This window comes from Kogia breviceps, chromosome 10 (genome assembly GCF_026419965.1).
Source record: "Kogia breviceps isolate mKogBre1 chromosome 10, mKogBre1 haplotype 1, whole genome shotgun sequence".
NCBI lineage: Eukaryota > Metazoa > Chordata > Mammalia > Artiodactyla > Physeteridae > Kogia > Kogia breviceps.
In genome coordinates, this window is record NC_081319.1 from 1453478 (window position 1) to 1474078 (window position 20601).

The following is a 20601-nucleotide window of genomic DNA, read 5'->3' on the forward strand; positions in this document are numbered from 1 at the left end:
AATGTTTTGCAGTTTTCAGAGTACAAGTTTTGCATTCCTTTCGTTAAATTTATTTCTAAGTATTTCTATTCTCTCTGATGCTCTTTCAAATGAAACTGTTTTAATTTCATTTTCAGATTGTTCACTGCATGTATATAGAAATACAAGCGATTTTTATATATTCATCTTGTATCTTCCAATCTTGTTGAATTCATTTATTAGTTCTAATAGTTTTTAGTGGATTCCTTAGGATTTACTACATGGCATGATCACGGCATCTGCAAATAGAGATAGTTTTAGTTCTTCCTTTTCAATCTGGATGCCTTTTCTTTCTTTTTCTTGCCTAATTGCCATAACTAGACCCTCAGTACAGTGATGGATAGCCATGGTAAGATGGACATCCTTGTCTTGTTCCTTATCTTAGGAGAAAAGCATACAGTCATTTATCATTAAGTATGGTATTAGCTTGAGACTTTTGTCATTGTTCTTTATCAGGCTGAGGAAGGTCCCCTCAATTCATAGTTTGTTGGATGTTTTTATCATGAAAGTGTGCTGGATTCTGTCAAACACTTTTTCTGCATATACTGAGATGATCATGTGAGTTTCTTTAAATTTTACTAATATAGTATACTGTAGTAACTGAGTTTCAGATGTTAAACCATCCTTGCATTCTGGGGATAAATCTCACTTGGTAATATTGTATAACTCTTTCTTCTGTTGTTGGATTCAGTTTGTTAGTATTTAACTGAGGATTTCTGCATCGATGTTTATAAGAAATATTAGCCTGTAGTTTTCTTTTCTTGCAAGTCTTTGTTTGCTTTTGGCATCCCGGTAATAATGGCCACTTAGAATGAGTTGCGAACTGCTTCCTCTTCTAAGAAAAATCTGTGAATAATTAGTATTAATTCTTCTTTACATGTTTAGTAGATTTCAATAGTGAAGCCATCCGGGCCTGGGCTTCTCTTTGTGGGTAGTTGTTTTGCTTATTAATTCGATCTCATTACTTGTTATAAGTCTATTCAGATTTTTTTTTATTTCTTCTTAAGTCAGTTTTGCTAAGTCTGCATCTTTCTAGAAATGTGTTCACTTTATCTAAGTTATCTAAGTTATTGGTGTACAATTGCTGATACTATTCCTTCATAACTTTTTATTTATGAAAGATTGGTACTAATGTTTCCTTTTTCATTTCTGATTCTAGTAATTTGAGGCTTCTCCCTTTGCTTCTTGATCAATCTAGAGATTTGTCAGTTTTGCTGATCTTTTCAAACAGCCAACTTTTGGATTCGTTTATTTTCTCTATGGTTTTTCTATTCTCTACTTCATTAATTTCTGCTCTCATCTTTACTATTTCCTTCCTTCTGCTTGCTTTAGGTTTAATTTACTGTTCTTTTTCTAGTGTCTTAAGGAGATAGACTGGTCCTATAGCCACCTCTAGCTACAAATAACACGGGGCATGAGAATGGTTTTAATCAGGTGCAAATATTCCAATCATTAGTCAAACCGCCTCAGGCCCTCCCCCGCTGGGGACAAAAATCAGTAAGAAAGAAGGAGGAACGGCTAGAGAGAAGGCAACTAAATACTGGGTCTGCACAGCACTGACAGAGTTTGTCCCTGGTATCTCCCACTCTTGTGTCTGAACCTGCCTCAGGCCAGCCGGCCAAGTAGGGTTTGCTGAACGCAGGTGGTTTTAGACACAAGACATCAAGGCAAAGGCAACTTCAGACAGGCTGGGGCATCTAGCATGGAATCACAGAGAAGCAAAAATGTGAAAAGTCAGGGTCCTCATCCAAGTTCAATCATGGAGGATTTACCCAATTAGAGGAAAGACTCACAGAGGAAAAGATCACGTGAAGAAACAGTGAGAAGGTGGCCATCTACAAGCCAGAAGAGAGCTCTCACCAGAAACCAACCCAACCAGCACCTGGATCTTGGACCTTCAGCCTTCAGGACTGTGAGAAAAATGAATTTCTGTTGTTTAAGCCACCAGGTCTGTGGTATTTTGTTATGGCAGCCCTAGCAGACTAATACGAGGGCCATTCACATTCAGGCTCCTGAACCAGTGATTCCAAACTCTTCTTCTGCCATGTACCGTAGACTATAGTTTCCAAAGACTTCCTGTCATTTTCAGAACATACCTCCATGCCTGTGTGAAAGTGCTTCCTCCAACCACATTCAAGGGCCGGCTTAAAGTCACCTCAACTTTTCCCTGAAACCACCCCCTCCAGCCAAATGCACTGCCCTCACAAGCAAACTCCCACGGTGCCTGGAACTGTCTCCCTGATAAATGTGGCGAGATGTCTTCAAAGACAGACAGGGGGCTGTCTCATTTCTGTATCTCCAAACCGGAATGAGACACAGCACGCACAAGATGTTCAGAAAGAACTCATGGGATTGGAGGTCTGCAGTCAAGCAGACCCTGGGTCTCCATGTCGCTGTGAGGAACCCCCATCACCGTCTACCACAGCGCTGAGTTTACATCTGGAGCTCAGTTAACGCCCACTGAGTCATCCCCCACATCAAGAGGAAGCTGACACCACTCCAGATTCTGGTGTCCACGCTGACTTCTATGCTAACACGGAAAACACTGTCTGCCGTCCTGCAGTTCCCACTTGTAGGTGTCTTCACACACAGACCTTTACTTCAGAGTTAACATGGCTAAAACCCAGCCACCTAGTATCCCAGGGGATCACCTGTAGGGAATGTTTCCATCCTAGGTGTTACTAGCTTGTTCACTCATGCCTCTGGATTTAGGTGCTGCATTTCCTGCACAAACCGTTAGCCTCTCTGACCTACACTTGATGGAAATGCTCTGTTCTCTTCCTCGAAAACCATGCCAGAAGGGATTTCTGAGACTCATCTAGGCCAATCATCTTACTCTAAATACGGGAAGTTCATTCATTCATTCAACAAACATGTTTAGGTCCCTTAGTTTGTGCCAGGCACGAAACTCTACAAGGGGCACGTGCTAAGGAAGCATGAATTCTGCCCTGGAGAAGCTCACAGGTTGTTCTACCACTGTGAGATGCAAAAGACACCAGAGTTACATAAAATACAAAACCCTCTGGGAAGTTGCTGGAAGGTCTAATTGAGGGTACCTTGTCTAGAGACACTCAGAGGCAGAAATAAAATTTCAACCCTGGTTTCCCAAATCTCAGCACAAAAATCTTTCCATTGTTGAATGTGACAGATTCACCAATGGCCACAAACTATCCTCCCCTCACCTTGCTCCGTGGATGCGTCCCCGCCCCCACTGCCTCTGGGCTGACTGACTCTGACACGTGCAAACTGGACACAAGCAGAGACTTGGAAAGCACGTTGTTGCTCACGAAACACTGCCACCCTAACGGCCTGGGAAAGGAGGACAGGGGATGTGGGGAAGCACGGACGTGCTCCCTCCAGCAGCCTGCCAGGACCAGACACTTGAGACCAGCAGCCCCCCGCCAGCCGCCAGCCCTGCACAGAGACACATGGAGAGCCCAGACAAGACCAGCACAGGCGCCGACCCAGGGAATTCCTGACGCACCGACCACCCTGCCACTGCAGACGCGGCAGGTGCCAGGATGGCCCTTGTAGCACAAGCATCTCCACACACCCCGGCCCGCACTCAGGAGCAAAGGAGAAACACACGGCAAGGACTGAAGCCACTGAAGATGGGACTCTGAGAAGCGGGTGGGTCTGTCTGCACTGGCCCCCAGCCTCCCTCCCTAAGAGGCGTTTGGTCCTCCAAGCAGTCAAGAGTGACACCTCAAACGCTGTCACAGAGGTCTCCTGTGACATTAAAGAAAGTATCTAATTTGCTAACAACCATGTGTTATCTCAAAAAGAATTTCACCACCGATGGCTTCCCCATGACTCTGTAAACTAAGCTTCTACAGAAGTTTATCATGGAGTTTGAAATCTCACTGAAATAGAACTGAGTTTTAACTGTTAAGGAAAAAAAAAAAAAGTAAAACCCTAGAGTCTGGGGAAAGCACGCAGCCTGCCACATGGGGAGAGAGGCCAAGGTGGAGTTTATAAAGGTTACGGCTCCGCCTCAGGGCCTCTGTGACTGATGCCCGCCAGGAGGGTGGAGGGGAGTAAGGAAGGGTGGTGAGTAACAGACAAGCCCACGGCCCCCAGAGCTCAGCAGCCAGACGGTGGAGGCAGAGAGGACACACACCTCATTACCGGGTGCCGGGCGCTGACCACCCACCGACGTCTAGCCGTATGGCCACCTGGGGGCGAGGTGGGACGAGCGACACTGGTTGGCCCAGCGACGGCCCCCACCCGGTCCGCGTGGACTCGGGCCGGTCCTGGGGCCTGGCTCCGCGGCCTTCGCCGTTCTCCGCTGCCCACGCAGCTGTGCACACACCTCCGCAAGAGTGACTGGACAGGAAGAACAGAGCGGAGCGCCTAAAACGTCTAGAGGCAGTGCTTCCTAAGCGGGGGGCCTTTCTTCTCGAATCCAGCCGCCGTGGACAGCCTGGGGGAAACTGGCCTGCTCTGACCAGAGCCCGGGGAGACCCAGCCTGCAGCTTCCTCCCTGCCTTCCAGCTCCTTCTCTCGCCTGTCTTTCTTCCACCCTCACCCCACTCCACTCGGGGCCCCCACCTCCTCTGCTTCTTCTCTTTTGTCCCTAGAGGCCCCCCAGGCTCCTCCTCCCACCTCCGGGTCTAAGTCAGTCTCCTGCGTCCTCCTGAGGTCCGTCCACCCCTGCTCCTCAGCCCCCCTGGGCTCCGCATAGGGGCCCACACGCTCTTCACCACTGACAACAGAACCACCAGAACAGAGGCGTGGGAAACGATTCCTTCGGTGGGGGCAGGGGGTGGGGAGAAGGGTGGCAACTAGGACCTCTCTAAGCCGGGCCCCAAGCCAGACATTTGTTTAAACGCTTACTGGGAAGGGCTGATCTGTGGTTTAAACCCACAAGAGGAAGGTGTGGGAGCAGCTTCCAAGAGACAGGGTGGGGCGGAAGAACTCCGGGATTGCCCTCCGGCCCCGCCAGCAGCGCCCCATGACCGTGCTCACCCTCTGAGCCACCTCCCCCGCACCTGATGAGGCTGCACAGAGTGCTGGGGTCACGGGCCACCCCGACCTTGACAGTCTGGGGGGGTCTGTGATCCGCCGTCCTTTCTGGGAAACGGCATACGCTCACACATCACGATGTCAGCAGGTCCGCAAACGCCCCCCCCAAACCCTCCACCAGCCCTGGCGGGCCCCCAGGGAGGACGCATTGCCCAACTCCTCCTTCTGTTCTGCCCTCTTCTTCCTCCCTCCTCCCCACTTCCTTCCAGAACGTTAATGAGCAGAGCTCCTTTGAACCAGTCCGAGGAAGGTGAGACACTGTCCACCCCTGCGTACCAGAGAGCCTGCCGAACGGACGCCAGAGCAGAGACTGACGGCCGGCCAAGTGCGGGGGGGACGCCTGCCGCGAGACGCAACAACGTGACACAGAGCAAGCTCCTCTGGCGGCCCTCCTCTCCGCACCCGCCCCTCTGGGAGTGGACCAGGCCCTCGGTACAGAGAAAACGTCACCCCCAGGCCCACTCGATGGCCACCACTGCCTCCCCACCCCCACCCCAGTGAACAAGCCTGTGTGAAGTGAAAGCACCTCCTCCAACAAGAGATCTGGCTGACCCTAAATATGGGACAAGGGTCGTCCTGTGATCTCAGCTGCAAAGATTCGCACCACCGAGGACCATTTCCCCACGGACACGATAACGGACGTTGGGCTGGCACCGGGGGACAAAGTGCGCGTGGGATCAGCGTCTCTACCGAAACGGTGCCAAGAGACAGACAATGGTGAACATGGCTCTCGTTCAGGAAGCAGCTTATTTTGCTATTTTTTTTCTTCAACTCCACTGCAAACAAAGCCAGACTTGTATCCGCAGAACATTCTTAGAGCAACTGGAAAAAATTATCCCTTAACGGAGCTGTTGGAAAAATCAACTGCAAGAATAGCAGCGGCCTTTCCTCTCGCCATCAAAAGATCTTTGCTGTTTGAAGAATCTTAAAAAAAAAAAAAAAAAAAAAAAAGCCCAGAAGAGATGCCCTATTTAAAAATAAGGCAGTTTGCTGTGCTGTAAGAACGGCAGAGGCACCAGGAGGACTTCCTCCTTACAAGAGGAAGGAACTTTGGGAAATTCTTAAAATAGGCAAGAGAAATCTGAAGTAGTACTGGAAGGCAGTGATCTGAGTAAAAATGATGTCCTTGCTATAAAAACCCACAGTAAGGTTCTTTTTCTCAGTGTCTACGTAGAAACTTCAGGAGCCAACACATATAAGTCAAAGGTGGTTTCTGATTCCTCAGCGTGGGGAGAAGATGGAGGACAGGATTCCCTTCTGACTTTCGTGTCATCAACCGCTCCCCCTTTAGTGTTTGGCTGGAGACGCTCGCGGTGTGGCTCGTCCTGCGGCCCCGATGCCTCCCCTCCATCTCTCCTACTGGCTTATCAGGGATGCTCCAACAAGGTGTCCCACAGCGCCTGGAGCGCCACGTGTTGTCACTGTCAGAGAGCAGCGCCAGGTCTTCAGAGCGGAGCCATCTCAAGGTGGAAGTTCCCTGTGCGCTGTCACCCAGGGAGACACCTGGGAGCGCCCCCCGCCACCATCACCACCACACACGGTCCGTCCCCTGCAACTCGAGGTGCCACCACCACGCCTGACGCAGCCCCCTTCACCTGCCACCTGGACGATGGCAGACACCTCCAGCCAGCTGGCCGTCCACGTCACACGCCCGACCGCACCACTTCCTGGCCTAACACCTGTCCACGGCTCCCCACCCCTTGAGGCTCAAGTTCAAACCTGCAGCTTGGCCTTCAGGACCCTGGGTGCCTGGACCCAGCCGCCCGCCTTTCTAGCTTCACTTGGTTCCCTGCCCTGCACGCCCTCTCACAGGTGCAATACCGTTCGAGGGCGCCGGCTGGAAGGGAGAGTAGCAGCTGAAATCCAGCCCACGCTCGGCTCACCACACCTCACACCTGTGAGGCGACGTCTACCTGGATGGGCTCCTTTGTCTAACTTGCACCAAGGTGCAGTGTGGCCAGCAGCGGTCCCGTCTCCAGGTACCTACCCCTTGTACAATAACTACGCCCACCGCTTCCTGAAACACAGCGGCCGTTGGTCCTCTCTCCCCACCCTGGTGCCCAGCTCTGTCTGGGACATGCAGGCTTCAATAAACCAGGGTCTCTGCTAACCGACTTCTTGGGTGGCAGCACGGCTATGGCCCAGCGGGAACCGTGGATACTCACGGAGCGGTGCCCTCAGGGCCTGCCTTCCTGCAGAGGCTGTGGGGAGCCCAAGAGCTACCCCAGACCCTCACAGTCGGGGGAAGGTCCAAGGGGCTGGGCTGGGAGATAGATGCGTGGTGGCCCTCACGCCCATGGAGACCAAGAGAATGGAGATCAAAGTGGCTACTTTTAGGGACAGTGAAAGGATGTGATTTGCTCGCCCTGGGGATGTACCAACCAAAGGAAAGTGATTCGGTAACGCCTAGCCACACAGGCGGCAGGAGTTCAGAGGGGGTGGGGTCATGAGGGCTGCAGGGGCCCACAGGGAGGGAGAAACACTCCAAGAAACACAGAACCGGGGGAACGCTGCCCAGGACACCGAACCCACACCGTGAGCAGCAGGGAGAAAGGCACCAACTAACTGACACACAACCTGATTGGAAAGCCCAAGGCGGAGGGGAGGATAGGCAGACGCCAGCCTGACCTAAGAGAACAGAATTTCCAGAGGGCGGGCGGTGGAAATCAAGTCCAAACAGATGATGGAGACTCTGCCTCTCTGTGGTCTGGACCAGGCCGGCGGGGAGGGGCCCAGCTCGTGGAGTCACAGACGCCACACCCAAGTGGTTGGTGGCTGATGGAAGGACATCATGAGGGTGGCAGGAAGGGAGGGTGTTCTCTAGCATTTAAGTATATCCCAGCTTCAGGGGATGGCTTCTTCTCCAAGTAAATGTGCACAGGTGGGAGGAAGCTCCCTAAGACGGCATCGTCCGAAACTCCAGACACAGGCTGCGAAGGCCTCGTGTCTGAAAAGGAGCAAAGTGACCCAGGAAAGGGTAGGGCGGGGGTAGGGGACGTCAGCTGAGCCCCTCTCTGGGGAATGGGAATATAGAGGGGAAGAGGGGCCTTGGCTGGTTGATTCTAGACCCACCGAGCACAGCCAGGGCTCTGAGAACACAGGGAGGTTCCAGAAACGACGCCACCCCACCCTCCTTAGTCCAGCCCCTGCCACGGGCCCCCCTCCCAGCACCCTGTCACCAAGAGGAAAGTCCTGACAACCACACCGGCTGAGACTGCGAGGGGGCAGCTTGGACGGGCGGAGCCGGGGAGGGGAGAGGAGGCGTCCGCGGCGACCAGTGGCCACGGGGTCACTGGAGGAAGGCCAGCTCCTGCGTGGAGGCAAGAAAGGAGAAGCGGGCAAAGCCACGCAGACTGGGGAAGGGGCTCCGAGGCTCAGGCTGGGAGGTCCCTGCAAAGGTAGGGGCTCTGGAGCTTCCACCGAGGAGTCACCCAGGCATCTGCATCAGGCCATCGGCCCGTGGAGGGACAGTGCTCTTTGAAACGGCCCCCTCGGTACACCAGCTGTTGTCAACACAGAAGCTGCAAGAGGAGAGCCTGGTCAGCTCCTCAGCGCTGGGTGGGGGTGGGGTGCTCCCCAGGGAAAGAGCACACTCAGCACGAGGGGAGCCCCTGCCCAACGGAGCATCTGGGCATTTATTCCACAAGTGTCTACTTCACAGCGGACAGACAGATGGGCATGACCGGTCCGTGCCGGGAACTAACCGCCCAGAAGGTTGCAGCTGTGCGATCACACAATTACAGCGAGCTCTCTAGCCTTCCTGGTCCAGCGGAACCAAGGGAGGACTTCTTTGGAGCCAAGTCATCAAACTGAGTGTTGTTTCAGAACCCCATCCCCCCCACCTCGGGCCCCCCAACGATGATGCCCAGTCATTCATCCTGTGGGGCAGGATGGCTAAGTGATATTCAGAAGTTAATTCAAAGTTGCCCTTTAAGTGGACTGAGGGCCCCGTGGTGGACTGAATCCAAAGGTGCGAAATACTATCCAAGGGCACGAGAGACCACAGAGCAACTGAAGCCTCACCTGGGCTAGTCTCCACTACCCTGAAAACACCATCAGTGGAAACTGGCTGAAGAACCAGTATTTTACAATTCCAAAGTACCGAGTCTCAAGTCTCAGTAAGGCGGCCAGTCGCCAGGGCATCAGAAGATTTTGTTTCAGAATGGATCATATTTTAATCTATTTCCCACTTTTAATATATTACAAAGAAACAATTAGGGAGGATTAACTATTCTATTACTCTTTACCATAAGAAGTGACCTTCACCCTAACAAAAAATATAAGAATTTATCAGGAAGACAGTACTTAGACAAAAGTCTGTCTTCCTTAGTAAGAGACTTGGAACCAGAGGAATGTGGACAAAATGCAGTTGGACCAGCTTTAAAAGAGGAAAAATAATGATAACGTCTGCCCCACAGGTTGATGTGAAGATAAAACGAGATGATGTCTAAAAGACTAGTCCAGACTCCAGAACACACGATACTCGATTAATATGAGATAATTCGTTACACCTTAAGCACGACGTTTGTTGTTACAGTAACTACTACCCGATGAGCACGAATCTGCCTTGGTGTAACCAAGCGTGACCAAGCGCAGGCTTTAAACCTCTGGTTCATAAAGATTAAAGACCGAGCCTCTGGCCTGCTCTGTTAAAAACAGCATTGAGTTTGGACGCACACATGGTAACAGCGATCCCAGGAATCGCCTTCCTCTTTCCCAGGGCCCAGTGTGAGGAGGCCAGTATTTTTAGAGACACCATTTGTTTCCATCAGCAGGTTAACCAGTTTCCCAGCGTGGCTGATGCCATGACCCTACGTCACTCTAAGCCGCCTGCAGAGCTGGTCTGGGAACCCAGCAAATCCTCCAGGGCCTGAATGTTCTGGCAGGTGTTCTGAACAGGCCCAGCTTGTTGACCAGAAATCTAACCCATCCCAGGGCCAACTAAAAGAGACAGGCACGGACCCCTCTGTCCGTAAGACAGTGGCTTCTGAGGTTCCACGGGCCTCTGCGGGAAAGATTTTTTAAAAGGAGCAGAGAAAAGGGACATTTGCTGGTGTTTTCCCCGCCGATCAGAGCAGACAAGAGTCTGAGCTAACTGGGGGAAAAACCGTGGAGGACACTCCCTGGAGGGGAAAGGCGGAGGCCAGTGGTCCCCTCCCACTCCTAGAGGCAGCAGTGCCGACACGAAGCAGCAGAGCTGTCCCAGAGCAGCAAGAGGGCAGGGCTGCCACACTGCTATCTGCCAGAGCAGCTGGGCTCAGCTTCTCCGATAGGGACACGCTCCCTCACCAGCCGGCACAGACCTCTGCCCTGAGGCCCCCCCCCCCCGCTATGTCCTCACCACTCGGCCTGCCCTGTCCCCTCCCCCAGGACGCCCAGGATGCGGCATCTGTCACCGCGGAGGCCTCCAGGACTTTCCAACTGGTCAGGGCTGGTGGTGGAATGTTTTAAGGACCCCCTGACAGAGGGGGACCAATCCCAGAGGGAGTTTACCGACCTGCATCATCTCAGGGGGTGGAGGCTGAGCAGGCGGGCGGGCAGCCTCTCTTCCAAAGCCCAGGGCCCAGCTGCCTCAACCATCCACCCCCATTCTTATTCCCACCAGCGTCCGCTGCAACGTAAACACTGACCCCAAGAGACACTCGGTTGAAACAGCTGGGAGTGGCGGTTTGCCACCTCTAACTAGAGCAAAAGCGAGGGAGCACAGAGCTCCCCACAGTGTGACTCGGGTGGAGACTGTGAAAACCACTCACAGCCCAGGGCAGGGCAGCCATTCGGCCTTTGCCCACCCACTCAGCACCGCCCCACCCCATCTGAGCACCGCAGGGCCTCCCTTCCATCGACCTCAAGCGAGGACAACCTCCCCACTCAACCAGCAAAGCCCCCAAAGTCTGAGACTCAAACATCACAAACTTAGCCGCCAATTCTTTGCCCGCTTTTTGTATATTGATCAAACAATGCACCACACACCACAAAGTTGTTGGAAATTAAACCAAGAGTGTGCACTTGTACTGCCAGTTAAGTCAGAATGGAGAATTCGTAACGCTTGACAACCCCACCTCCCGGTCTGACACACATGCACGTACACACACACTCTCTCCTCTCGAGGAAATCTTTAAGAAGGACATGGCCAGACCTGCAGGAACTCTTAACTGCCCATTACAACAGCCGGTTTAGATTGCTGCCCTAAAAGCTATGATTCTAAACCAGGTCTTTAAAGTCCACATCCCTGCTTTTGTTTTTTAATGTGCAGCTACCTAGATTATACACACCTTGTTGAAAACGTAGGAGGAATTTTGTATCTGTACTAGGGTTGGGTGATGACTGAAACACAAAGGGAGACATAATCCTATATAATCCACACTGCACCATATATGTCCCCTAGGAGACAACAGGCCTGTGAAACAGGTAACATGTCCATGGAACAGAAAATGTTCACTTGCCACTAGGCCAACTAGTTACCGCAAGTCATCTCTTTCCCTGAACAACACAAACGAGCAGGGTTTTCCCTATTCCGCACAAGAGGAGGGAAGCAGGAGACCAGCTGTCTTACTGTGCGCAGCCCCAATGCCTGTTTCTAACAGCAAGACAAATCCTTGATGGAAAATGTACCAAGTACTTGAGCTGGCAAGAAATCAGAAAGAAATACCCAGACCCCTTTCCTTCTGTTACACACCTATGACACATTCTAAAGCTCAAACTCAAACAGGAAAAGAAAACAAAAGTTACTATAGATCCATTATTTTGATTTCCTCACCTGATTAGGTGGTTTTCTCTAACTGTTGGGTTGGATTTTAAAGGGATGCCTGTACAACAGGAAATCAACTCCAGTACAAAAAATACAGTCCTGTGGAATTTTTGAAAACTGCCATACGGTAGAATCCGTATCCTCGTTGTAATAATGAACACAGAACGCCTGCTTCCTAATTTTAACCAAAGACTGTGTATAAATCTCAATTCTGTTAGTGCGCTGTGCCGGATGTTAAAACGGCACGTGAAGCTGGCCACGGAGAAGGTGGCTGCACAGGAGGGGCACACAAGGGGGAGAGGGGGCGCGAACCCCCCAGGGCACACCCGGGCGCACTCGGGGGGCACCTACCTGGGTGTGCCCGAGGGTTTCCAGTAGCGGCAGAAGAGGTACTGTCCGTCGGCGTTGACCAGGTGAGGGAGGTCCTGGTACGGAACACGCTGCGGGGTGCGCCTGGGAGAGCCTTCCTCCGGCATTCTGAAAGGGCCTTCAGGTCCTGGCAAGGAAGGGGGACACATTCCAAAGTCAGGGATACGGCAAAACACAGAGAGATCAGGAGGGGAACCTTGTTCAGAGCCAGTAACAATTTTCTAAAGCAGGTTAAAAACAAAAAACCCTCCATTTCAAAGGTTTTAAAAATACATATATATTTCTTAAGGCTGAAAAATCCCATTTGTTCTTAAGAGAAATGCTCACTTTATTTTTTAAATGCCTCATTGCAGCTTTTTCCCCCTTCCCATCTGTGTTTATCTTAAATCATTTCAGGAAACTTCATCTTAAAGACGATTTTAGCTGTAATCAAGTGGAAATTATAGTCAGCTCTGCGGGTATAAAGACCCAGCTGCAAAAGACCCATCTATCTTAAAATCCCCAAGGAAGTTTCAAAGGGGCGCGATAACGAGGTGGATGATATTCCGACTAATTCCTCCTGTGTCTGAAATTCCAAGGATGCCATGACAAACCTGTTTCCATCACGTCCTGCCTTTTGCGGTCCACAACCACACAGCCTTGACAGTCAGAGCCAGGCAAACACGGGCTGTTCCCTCATCTCGGCGGTCACAGGGCGGCCTGCAGGGCGCCCCACGCCCCTGCTTCCCACCTCGCGCCCTGGCTCACAGATGCCGCCTGGGCTTGAAGGGTGCGGCGCCCTCTCAGCCCTCCGGGGCCGCCCTCCCTTCGCGGGGCGGGCAGCGGGCTCCTGCGAGCCTCCACTACTAGTTCACCAGCACTTTTCCTAAACAAGCCACCGAGGCGGGGTGAAGGGGGGCCGGGAGCCCGGCGCCCACCCCCCGGGAAGCCGGGGAACCAGCTCCGCGCTCCCGGGCCCCCGCACACGCACACATGCGGGTCCCCGAGGAAAGTCACCCAGGCTCCCGACAAACTTTGTTCGCCTCCCGTCTCCACCAGCGCAGACAGCACAGCCCCGCGCCGTCTCTGGAGGTGCCGCCAGCCGCTCTGCTCGCGGACCGGCACGGGGACACGGAGTTGACGGGTCCAAGTTGGCTCGGGGCTGCTGCCGGGGAACGGGGCGCGCGCGCACCCATGCACACACAGACACGCGCGCACTCGTGCACACGCGCGCAGGGGAGCGGGAGCCCACGCCGAGCCCGGACGCGGGGACGCGGGGACCCGGGGCTGCCCCACCCGGGGACGGCGCGGCAGCCAGGGGCGGGGACGGGAGGCGGTTACCGGGGCCACGAGCGCCGCTGTCGCGTCCCCGAGCACGGTCCTCGTCTGTGGCGGGCCAGGGCCCGAGAGCTGCGCGCCGCCGGCTCCGCGGAGACAGGGCGCGGCGTCCGCGCCGCCACTTATCCCGGCTCTCGGCGGGGGCGGCCTCGGCCGGAGGGGGTGGGAACGCAAGGGGCGGCGCCGGGCCCACGTGTGAGGCCGGCGGACCCGCCACGTGCTCCTCCCCGCCGGCCGTGCCCCAGGGTGGCCGCCGGGGACTGTCACTCCCCGAACGGAGACGGCTCTCGGGAGCCTCCGCGCGGGAGGACACGCCACACCCACGCGCGCACACCCACCCGCACAGAGACACATGCAGGGACACACATGCACACAGACCTCCCCACAGATACACACACGTGGACACCACAAATACACGCATGCAAACAACAAACCGCACGGACACACACTCGATACACAAAGACACATGCGATCCACAGAGACACACAAACGCACATAACACATAAAAAGGCACAGAGAGGCACTCACAGACAGCCCATGCAGACACACACACACACACACACACACACAGCTGGGGAGTTGGGGGAGGATGTGAACAATCCCCAAGAGGTAGGGTAGAGGCAGACAAGTGCAGGCCTTGCCCCAGAAACCCTCCCTGGGCTCCTAACAAAACCCCTGGGAACAGGGAATTCTGAACAGCATCCAGGGCAGCTGGCAGTTCAGCTGGGGCACTGGGACAGCACTGGATCAGAGTCTAGACCACCTGGGCTCAGCATTAGCACCTCCAATTTGCCTGTGAGGCTTCGTCTGCTCACCTGCAACCCACGACTGACAAACCTCTGTCCCTGCGTGACAGGTGCCCCTGCTCACACTAACCTCGGAAGGCCTTTGCGTCCTTCCTTCTTTCACAAACAACTTTACACCACAGCAGTGTTGAAAAGAACCACTGTCCTCCACAAACTCCCATCTCAGGGTCACACGTCTTGAGGGGGGAGACCCAGGCTGCTTAAGGCCTGTGCTCTAAATTAAGAAATACAACGAGAGAAGCCGTTGAGAAGCCGCTTGGGTGTTAAGCGCTGTGGAGAGGGGTGGCTAAGTGACGGGACCCAGGCACGCCAAGTCTGGGGCGGCCGTCTCAGAGCAGAGAGCCCGGAGGCGGAGGCTGGCACACTGCAAGCACCTGGATTACAATTTATTCAGGGAGCGGCCACTGGGGTCCAACGGACATCGTGGGGGACCCAAAGCCCACCAAGTCCCCTGTACGCAGTTGTTTCAGATTTTCCCAGCTCCAGCATCTCATGATTTTGAATACACACTGTGAAAGTTTGGGGGACAGTTTTCAGCAGAACCCCAGTGGAAGTGGTGGTTAAGAGCTTGAAGAGTCTCTCGTAGTTTGGTTACCAACGTAAATGAGAGCACAGGGGTTGGTCAGCAGCCACACTGGGAGTTAAGAGAGTGGGACTGTGCTGTTCTGTATCTGGCTTTTTTTTAAATTAAACTTTTTATTCTGAGAAAATTGTAGACTCGATTATTCATTTATATAAAGGTAGATTCAATTCAGAAATAAAAGAGAGATGCTGCGTACCCTTTAATCCAGAGGTAACATCTTGCAAAACTACAGGGCCATGTCACAACTGGGATATGGATGTTGACATAACCTTCCAAGCCCACAAAGATCCTTCGTGTTGCCCTCTTTTAGTCACACCCTCTGCTCTCCCACCCCCACTCTCCCCACACCCCCTGGTAACCACTAAGATGTTCTCCATCTCTAAACTTTTGTAATTTCATGAAGTTTTAAAAATTGAATTGCACAATGTGGAGCCTTTTCAGGATTCAGTTTTTTCTTCCAGCATTTCCAGGCTGGCATGTAGTATCCTGTGGTATGGACGTACCACATGCTTTAACAGTTCACCAGGTGAAGGACGTCTGGATTGTTTTCAGTGTCCGGCTACTGTGAATAAAACTTCTGTGAACATTCATCTGCAGGTTTTTGCATTTCTCTGGGATAAATGCCCTGGAGCACAATTGCTGGGCCCTATGGACACTGCATGTTTAGTTTTTTAAGAGGCTGCCAAAATGTATTTCAGAGTGGCTGTCCCATTTCATGCTCCCACCGGAAATGCATGAGAGATCCAGTTTCTCATCATCCTTGTCCGCACTTCCTGTTGTCACTGTTTCTTTGCTTTTGTTTTGCCATTCGGTTAGGCATGTAGTGGTATCTCATTGTGATTTTAATTTTCATTTGTCTAATGGCTCACGTTGAGTATCATTTATGTACTTATTTGCCATCTGTATATCCAACTTATTGGATGCCTCTTCACGGCTTTTGACCATTTTCTAATTGGATTTTTTTGTTTCTATTTGTTTCAGTTTTTGTTTTTACTGTTGAGTCCTGAGAGTTCTTTCTATATTTCAGATATTAATCACTTGTTGGATATGATTTGCGAGTATTTTCTCCCGTTTGTAGCTTGCCTTTTCATCTTGTTAATGTGGTCTTTGGCAGAGCAGAAGTTTTTAATTGTTATGATACAATTTATCAATTTTTCACCTTACCGAGTTTGCTTTTGGCGTCAAGTCTAAGAACTCTACCTAGTACTACATCTGAAGATTTTCTCCTGTGTTTTTCTCTTTATATGTTACATTTCAGCCTCTGATCTAGTCTAAGTTAACTGTTGTATAAGGTGTGAGACTTAAATCAGTTTTGTTTTTTGTCTGTTGATGTCCAATTGCTGCAGTTTGCTGAAAAGGCTTCCCCTGCCCCCCACTGAATTGTTTTGCAACTTTGTCAAAAATCAGTCTGCCCAACTTGTTAGATCTGTTTCTGGATTCTCTATTCTGTTCACTGATCTATGTGTCTATTTCTTCATCAGTACCTCACTGTCTTCATTATTGTAGCAATCTAATAATCTTAAAATTGGATAAACTGGTTCCTCCCACTTTATGCTTATTTTATACATGTTTTAGCTATTCTAGTTCCTTCACCTTTCAATATAAATTTTAGAATAATCTTGTCTATATCTATAAAAAGTCTTGGTAGGATTTTGATAGGAATTGTGTTAAGCACGTACATCAATTTACTGATGACATAATTTTACGATGTTGATTCTTCTTGGTATGTCACTCCATTTATTTAGGTCTTCTTTGAGTTCTCTCAGTGTCGTACAGTTTTTAGTATACATGTTTTATACATGTTTTGTCAGATTTACGTCTTTCTTTTTTCAAATAATTGTAAATGTCATGTATTTTTAATCTCGGTTTCCATGTGTTCACTTCCAGTGCCTGGAAAGACAACTGATTTTTGTAGGTTCGTCTTGTATCCTCTGACCTTGCTGAACTAACTTAGTAGGAGGGTGTTTGTTTTTGTAGCTTCCTTGGGATTTTCCATATAGACTATCATTATATTTGGAGTGAGTTTCTTGTAGGCAACATATAGAGGTTCATTTAAAAAAATTAATTCTGCCAATCTCTGTCTTTCAACTGGTATATTTAGAACATTTACTGTAACCATTGTTAAGTTAGGGCTTAAGTCCACCATATTATTTGTTTTCTGTTATTTCTCTTTTTCCTTTTTCTGTTTTCTTTTTCTTGCCTTCCTGTGGGTTACTGGAACAGGATCTTTTTATAATTCTACACATTTTAATTTATCTGTACTGTGTTTGAGTGTATTTCTTTGTATAGACTTTTAATGGTTGCTCTAGTATTGCAAACAGAGAGAGCATATATATATTGCATGTATATTACATATATATATACATATATGTACACATATATCATGGTTCACTGATGTCATTTTACCAGTTCTAGTGAACTATAAAAACCTAACATCTCCTTATGTCCCTTCACTCTCCCCCATTTATACTACATTTGTCAAATATTTCCTCTATGTACTTTGAAAAACACATCAGACTGTGTTATAATTTTTGCTTTGACCATCAGATATAATTTAGAAAACTCGAGAGGAAAAGTAAAACCTATTTTATTTCCATGTATTTTTGCTCACCATGTTCTTTTTTCCTTCCTGGTATTCCAAGGATCAATTTATCATTTTCTTTCTGTTTAGAGAACTTACTTTAGCCATTTTTAGCCATTTTGAGTTCTCTGAGGATAGGTCTGATGAAAAAAAATTCTCTTTATTTTCCTTCATTTGAGAATGTCTTGATTTTTCCCCTTCATTCCTGAAGGATATGTTTGCTGGATATAGGATTCTGATTAATAGTTCTTTTCTTTCAGCACTTGAAACAGGTTTTGCCACTCTCTTCTGGCCTCATGGAATATGAAGAGATAGCCACTGTCATTCAAATTCTTTTTCTCTTACAGGCAACATGTCATTTCTCTCTTGCTGCTTTCAAGCTTTTTCTTGGACTTCAGTTACCAGAAGTTTGATGATGATGGTGTGTCTTCGCATGGGTTTCTTAGAGTATACACACCATCTGAGGTGTGTTCACCTTCTTGCATTCATAGCTTTATGTCTCTTGCCTAACCTAGGACATTTTCAGCCATTATTTCTTCAGTTCCTTTTTCAGCCCCACCATCTTTTCTCCTCTCTCTCTGGGACTCTGATGATACGAATGTTAGGTCTTTCATTATATTCCCATAGACCCCTGCGGCTCTGCTCACTGCTTTCCAGTCTGTTTCCTCTCTGTTGTCCAGAACGGGTAATCTCTAGTGTCCTACCCTCCAGTGCACTGATTCTTGCCTCGGTCACTTCCATTCTGCCTCTGAGCCCATCTCTTGGGCTTTGTACTTCCGGTGGTGCATGTATGTGCCCGTCTGCCAGCCCCTCCGCCATGCCCACCTCCAAAAACTCCAATCCTAAGGTTTCTGGTCTATTTTACTGGGTTGGAACATAAAGGAGGGGGAGTAGGTGTTGAGAGTGGGGTGACATGTAACTCTAGACATTTTGAGTTCCCTGGGACATCCGAGGAGAGGCCTGATGGGCAGTAGCGGGTGCAGAATGAGACGAAGACATTTGGAAATAATTGGTAATTGAGGTCATGAGAATGGAGTCACTTGTCCAGGAAACGAGGAGGGGGAGGGGGGAGGGGAAAGGAGGAGGGGGAGGGGGAGGGGGGAGTCGAGGGGAGAGGGAGGAGAGTTTGCAAAGGTGATAGAGAGAGAGGAAGATGATCTGGAGGGTGTGATTTCAGAATCCAAAGGTACAGCACATGGTAAGAAAAAAGGACCAACAGTCTAACAGTACTGTCCAGAAGTCAATCAAGAGGACTGAGGTGTGCACAATATATTTGATGACAAGGAGGTCATATGTGACCTTGGAGAGAACCCAGTTCATGGCTAATCAGGGCAGAAGACAGCCCGAAGTGCATTATGAAGTGAGTGAAAGGGAGTGAGGCAGCGAGGGGAGACAACCGTTGCAGGGTATTTTCCGTGAAGAAGGGGCAGAAGAGCACAGTGGTGAAGTCGATGGGTTTGGGGGCCCGACGGCCTGGATGCAGAGGCCAGCCGTGCTGACTTCAGCGACATGATCTTGAGCGGGTGGTTTATCCTCTTTGTGCCTCTACAAAGTGAGGATAATTACGATTACTTTCTAGTTCACAGGGCTGACTAGAACAGCGCAGGTCAAGTACTTAGCACGGCGCCGGGTACGATAAAACCTCACGATTTCTAAGTTAAGGTCGTATACGCGCATGTGTGAAAAATGCCAGCGAGCACCAGTGAATATGGTGAGTCTCCTTCCCACTCCTGTCCCCAGAGGTCACCACCCTGCAGGTTCTCGAGTGACCTTCCAGACCCGCTCTGAGGTCTGAGGAGAGTGGGAAATGCCGGAAACATCTATGAGGAGGAAGGGAGGAACGAAGATGCAAGGGCACCAAACGGCAGTGAGATTCGCTGTATTCCTAGTGGCTCCTGAAAGAGGCGGGGCCAACCGCCGGGCACGGGTGTGGAGGGCAGCGCCCGTGACGCTGCTCCTCAGCAGGTGTCGACGTTTGCTGCATCAACAGCCCCCGTGCAGGGCCACTCAGTCCCCACGCCATCTGCATTTGTGACTGTGCAGCTCTTCCCATGGAGAGACAGAGTCCAGCTCCCCTGCCTTGAATCTGGACTGGCTCCACGACTTGCTCTGGCCAAAAGAATGTGGTGGAAATGATGCTGTGCTCATTCTAAGCCTGTTCCAAGCCACTGCAAGAGACCTGCCATGCTTCCTCTCCCTTCCCTCTGCTGTGTCAACCCGCCTGGACCGCTCGATGGAGCCACGATCAAGGCGCAGAGAAAACAGAGGCTCCACAGCTCACAAGCAGCCGGTCCGGAAGCAGCGGTGCCCTGCTCATCTGCAGCTGCCCACGGTGCCTGAGGGAGCCCGGCCGGGAACAACATCCAACGCCACTGGCCGAGTCCAGTCCCCAGAAGCATAAGCTGAATAGATGGCGGCTGCCTGAAGCCCTAAGTCCTGGCGGGACTCGTGACACAGCAGGTCCCCCATGACATGTGCCTTCTTCCACACTCACAGGTTCCTTTCTCCGGCATCACTGCGGGACCTGAGAGGTGGGATTCAACAGTTCCAAGTCTAAACGTTTTTTTAAATCACTGAAAGTTTAGATGGAGGAAGGAAAAGGGAACACTGTACTGTATACACTAGCTACAAAAAAGAATTTACAGATGACAGAACAGGTTAATAGGATGTACCCAAAGCTGTAACTAAAAAGGTCATTAAAAAAAATCGTAGGGTTGCTATCACAGGGTATATTGATTCTGTTGTTGTCTTACTGAAAGTGTTTAAAAATTTCCTAGCATCATTTCTGCCGTGGCCCCCCTTCTTTACTTTTCCCATGAAGTCTTAAGTTCCTCCTTCAGCAATTCTTCCTGCACAGGAGACGCGGGGCCGCTAACGGCCGTGGTTGAGAACGGGCTGCTGGGTGTGAAATGCACGTGGAAGTCCTAAGACGCGTGTGGGTGCAGAAACACTCCTGAGGCGACTCAGCCTCCACTGACTCTTCCCGAGGACGTGGCTGTCAGGGTCAGTGCGGGTGGTTACACCAGCGGGGCGGCGTGGCGCTCAAGGCGCGTCCCCGCCTTCCCTTGACCACTGAGACTTGTGCACGAAAGACAGAACAGTGGAATTTTCATCCTTTTAGTGTGGTTCCCACAGCAGTTACATCCACTGGAAT

At 50.7% G+C, this 20601-nt stretch overlaps 1 protein-coding gene across 6 annotated transcripts in view; it reads right to left on the reverse strand.

Annotated features, from left to right (window-relative positions):
• The window catches only part of MGLL (monoglyceride lipase), a 99217-nt gene extending 85480 nt beyond the window's left edge, over positions 1 to 13737 (reverse strand). The window contains exons 1-2 of one of the 6 annotated variants that reach the window (XM_059077968.2): positions 13481 to 13737; positions 12143 to 12287 (exon numbers count right to left, since the gene is read on the reverse strand). In XM_059077968.2, the coding sequence (XP_058933951.1) occupies positions 12143 to 12267 (125 nt within the window). In that variant the 5' untranslated portion in view covers positions 12268 to 12287; positions 13481 to 13737. Of the gene's footprint in view, positions 1 to 12142; positions 12288 to 12753; positions 13429 to 13480 lie in introns of those variants that run through there. The other 5 variants (XM_067043310.1, XM_059077967.2, XM_059077970.2 and 2 more) reach the window with 5 other exon arrangements.
• Positions 13738 to 20601: the final 6864 nt, after the last annotated feature.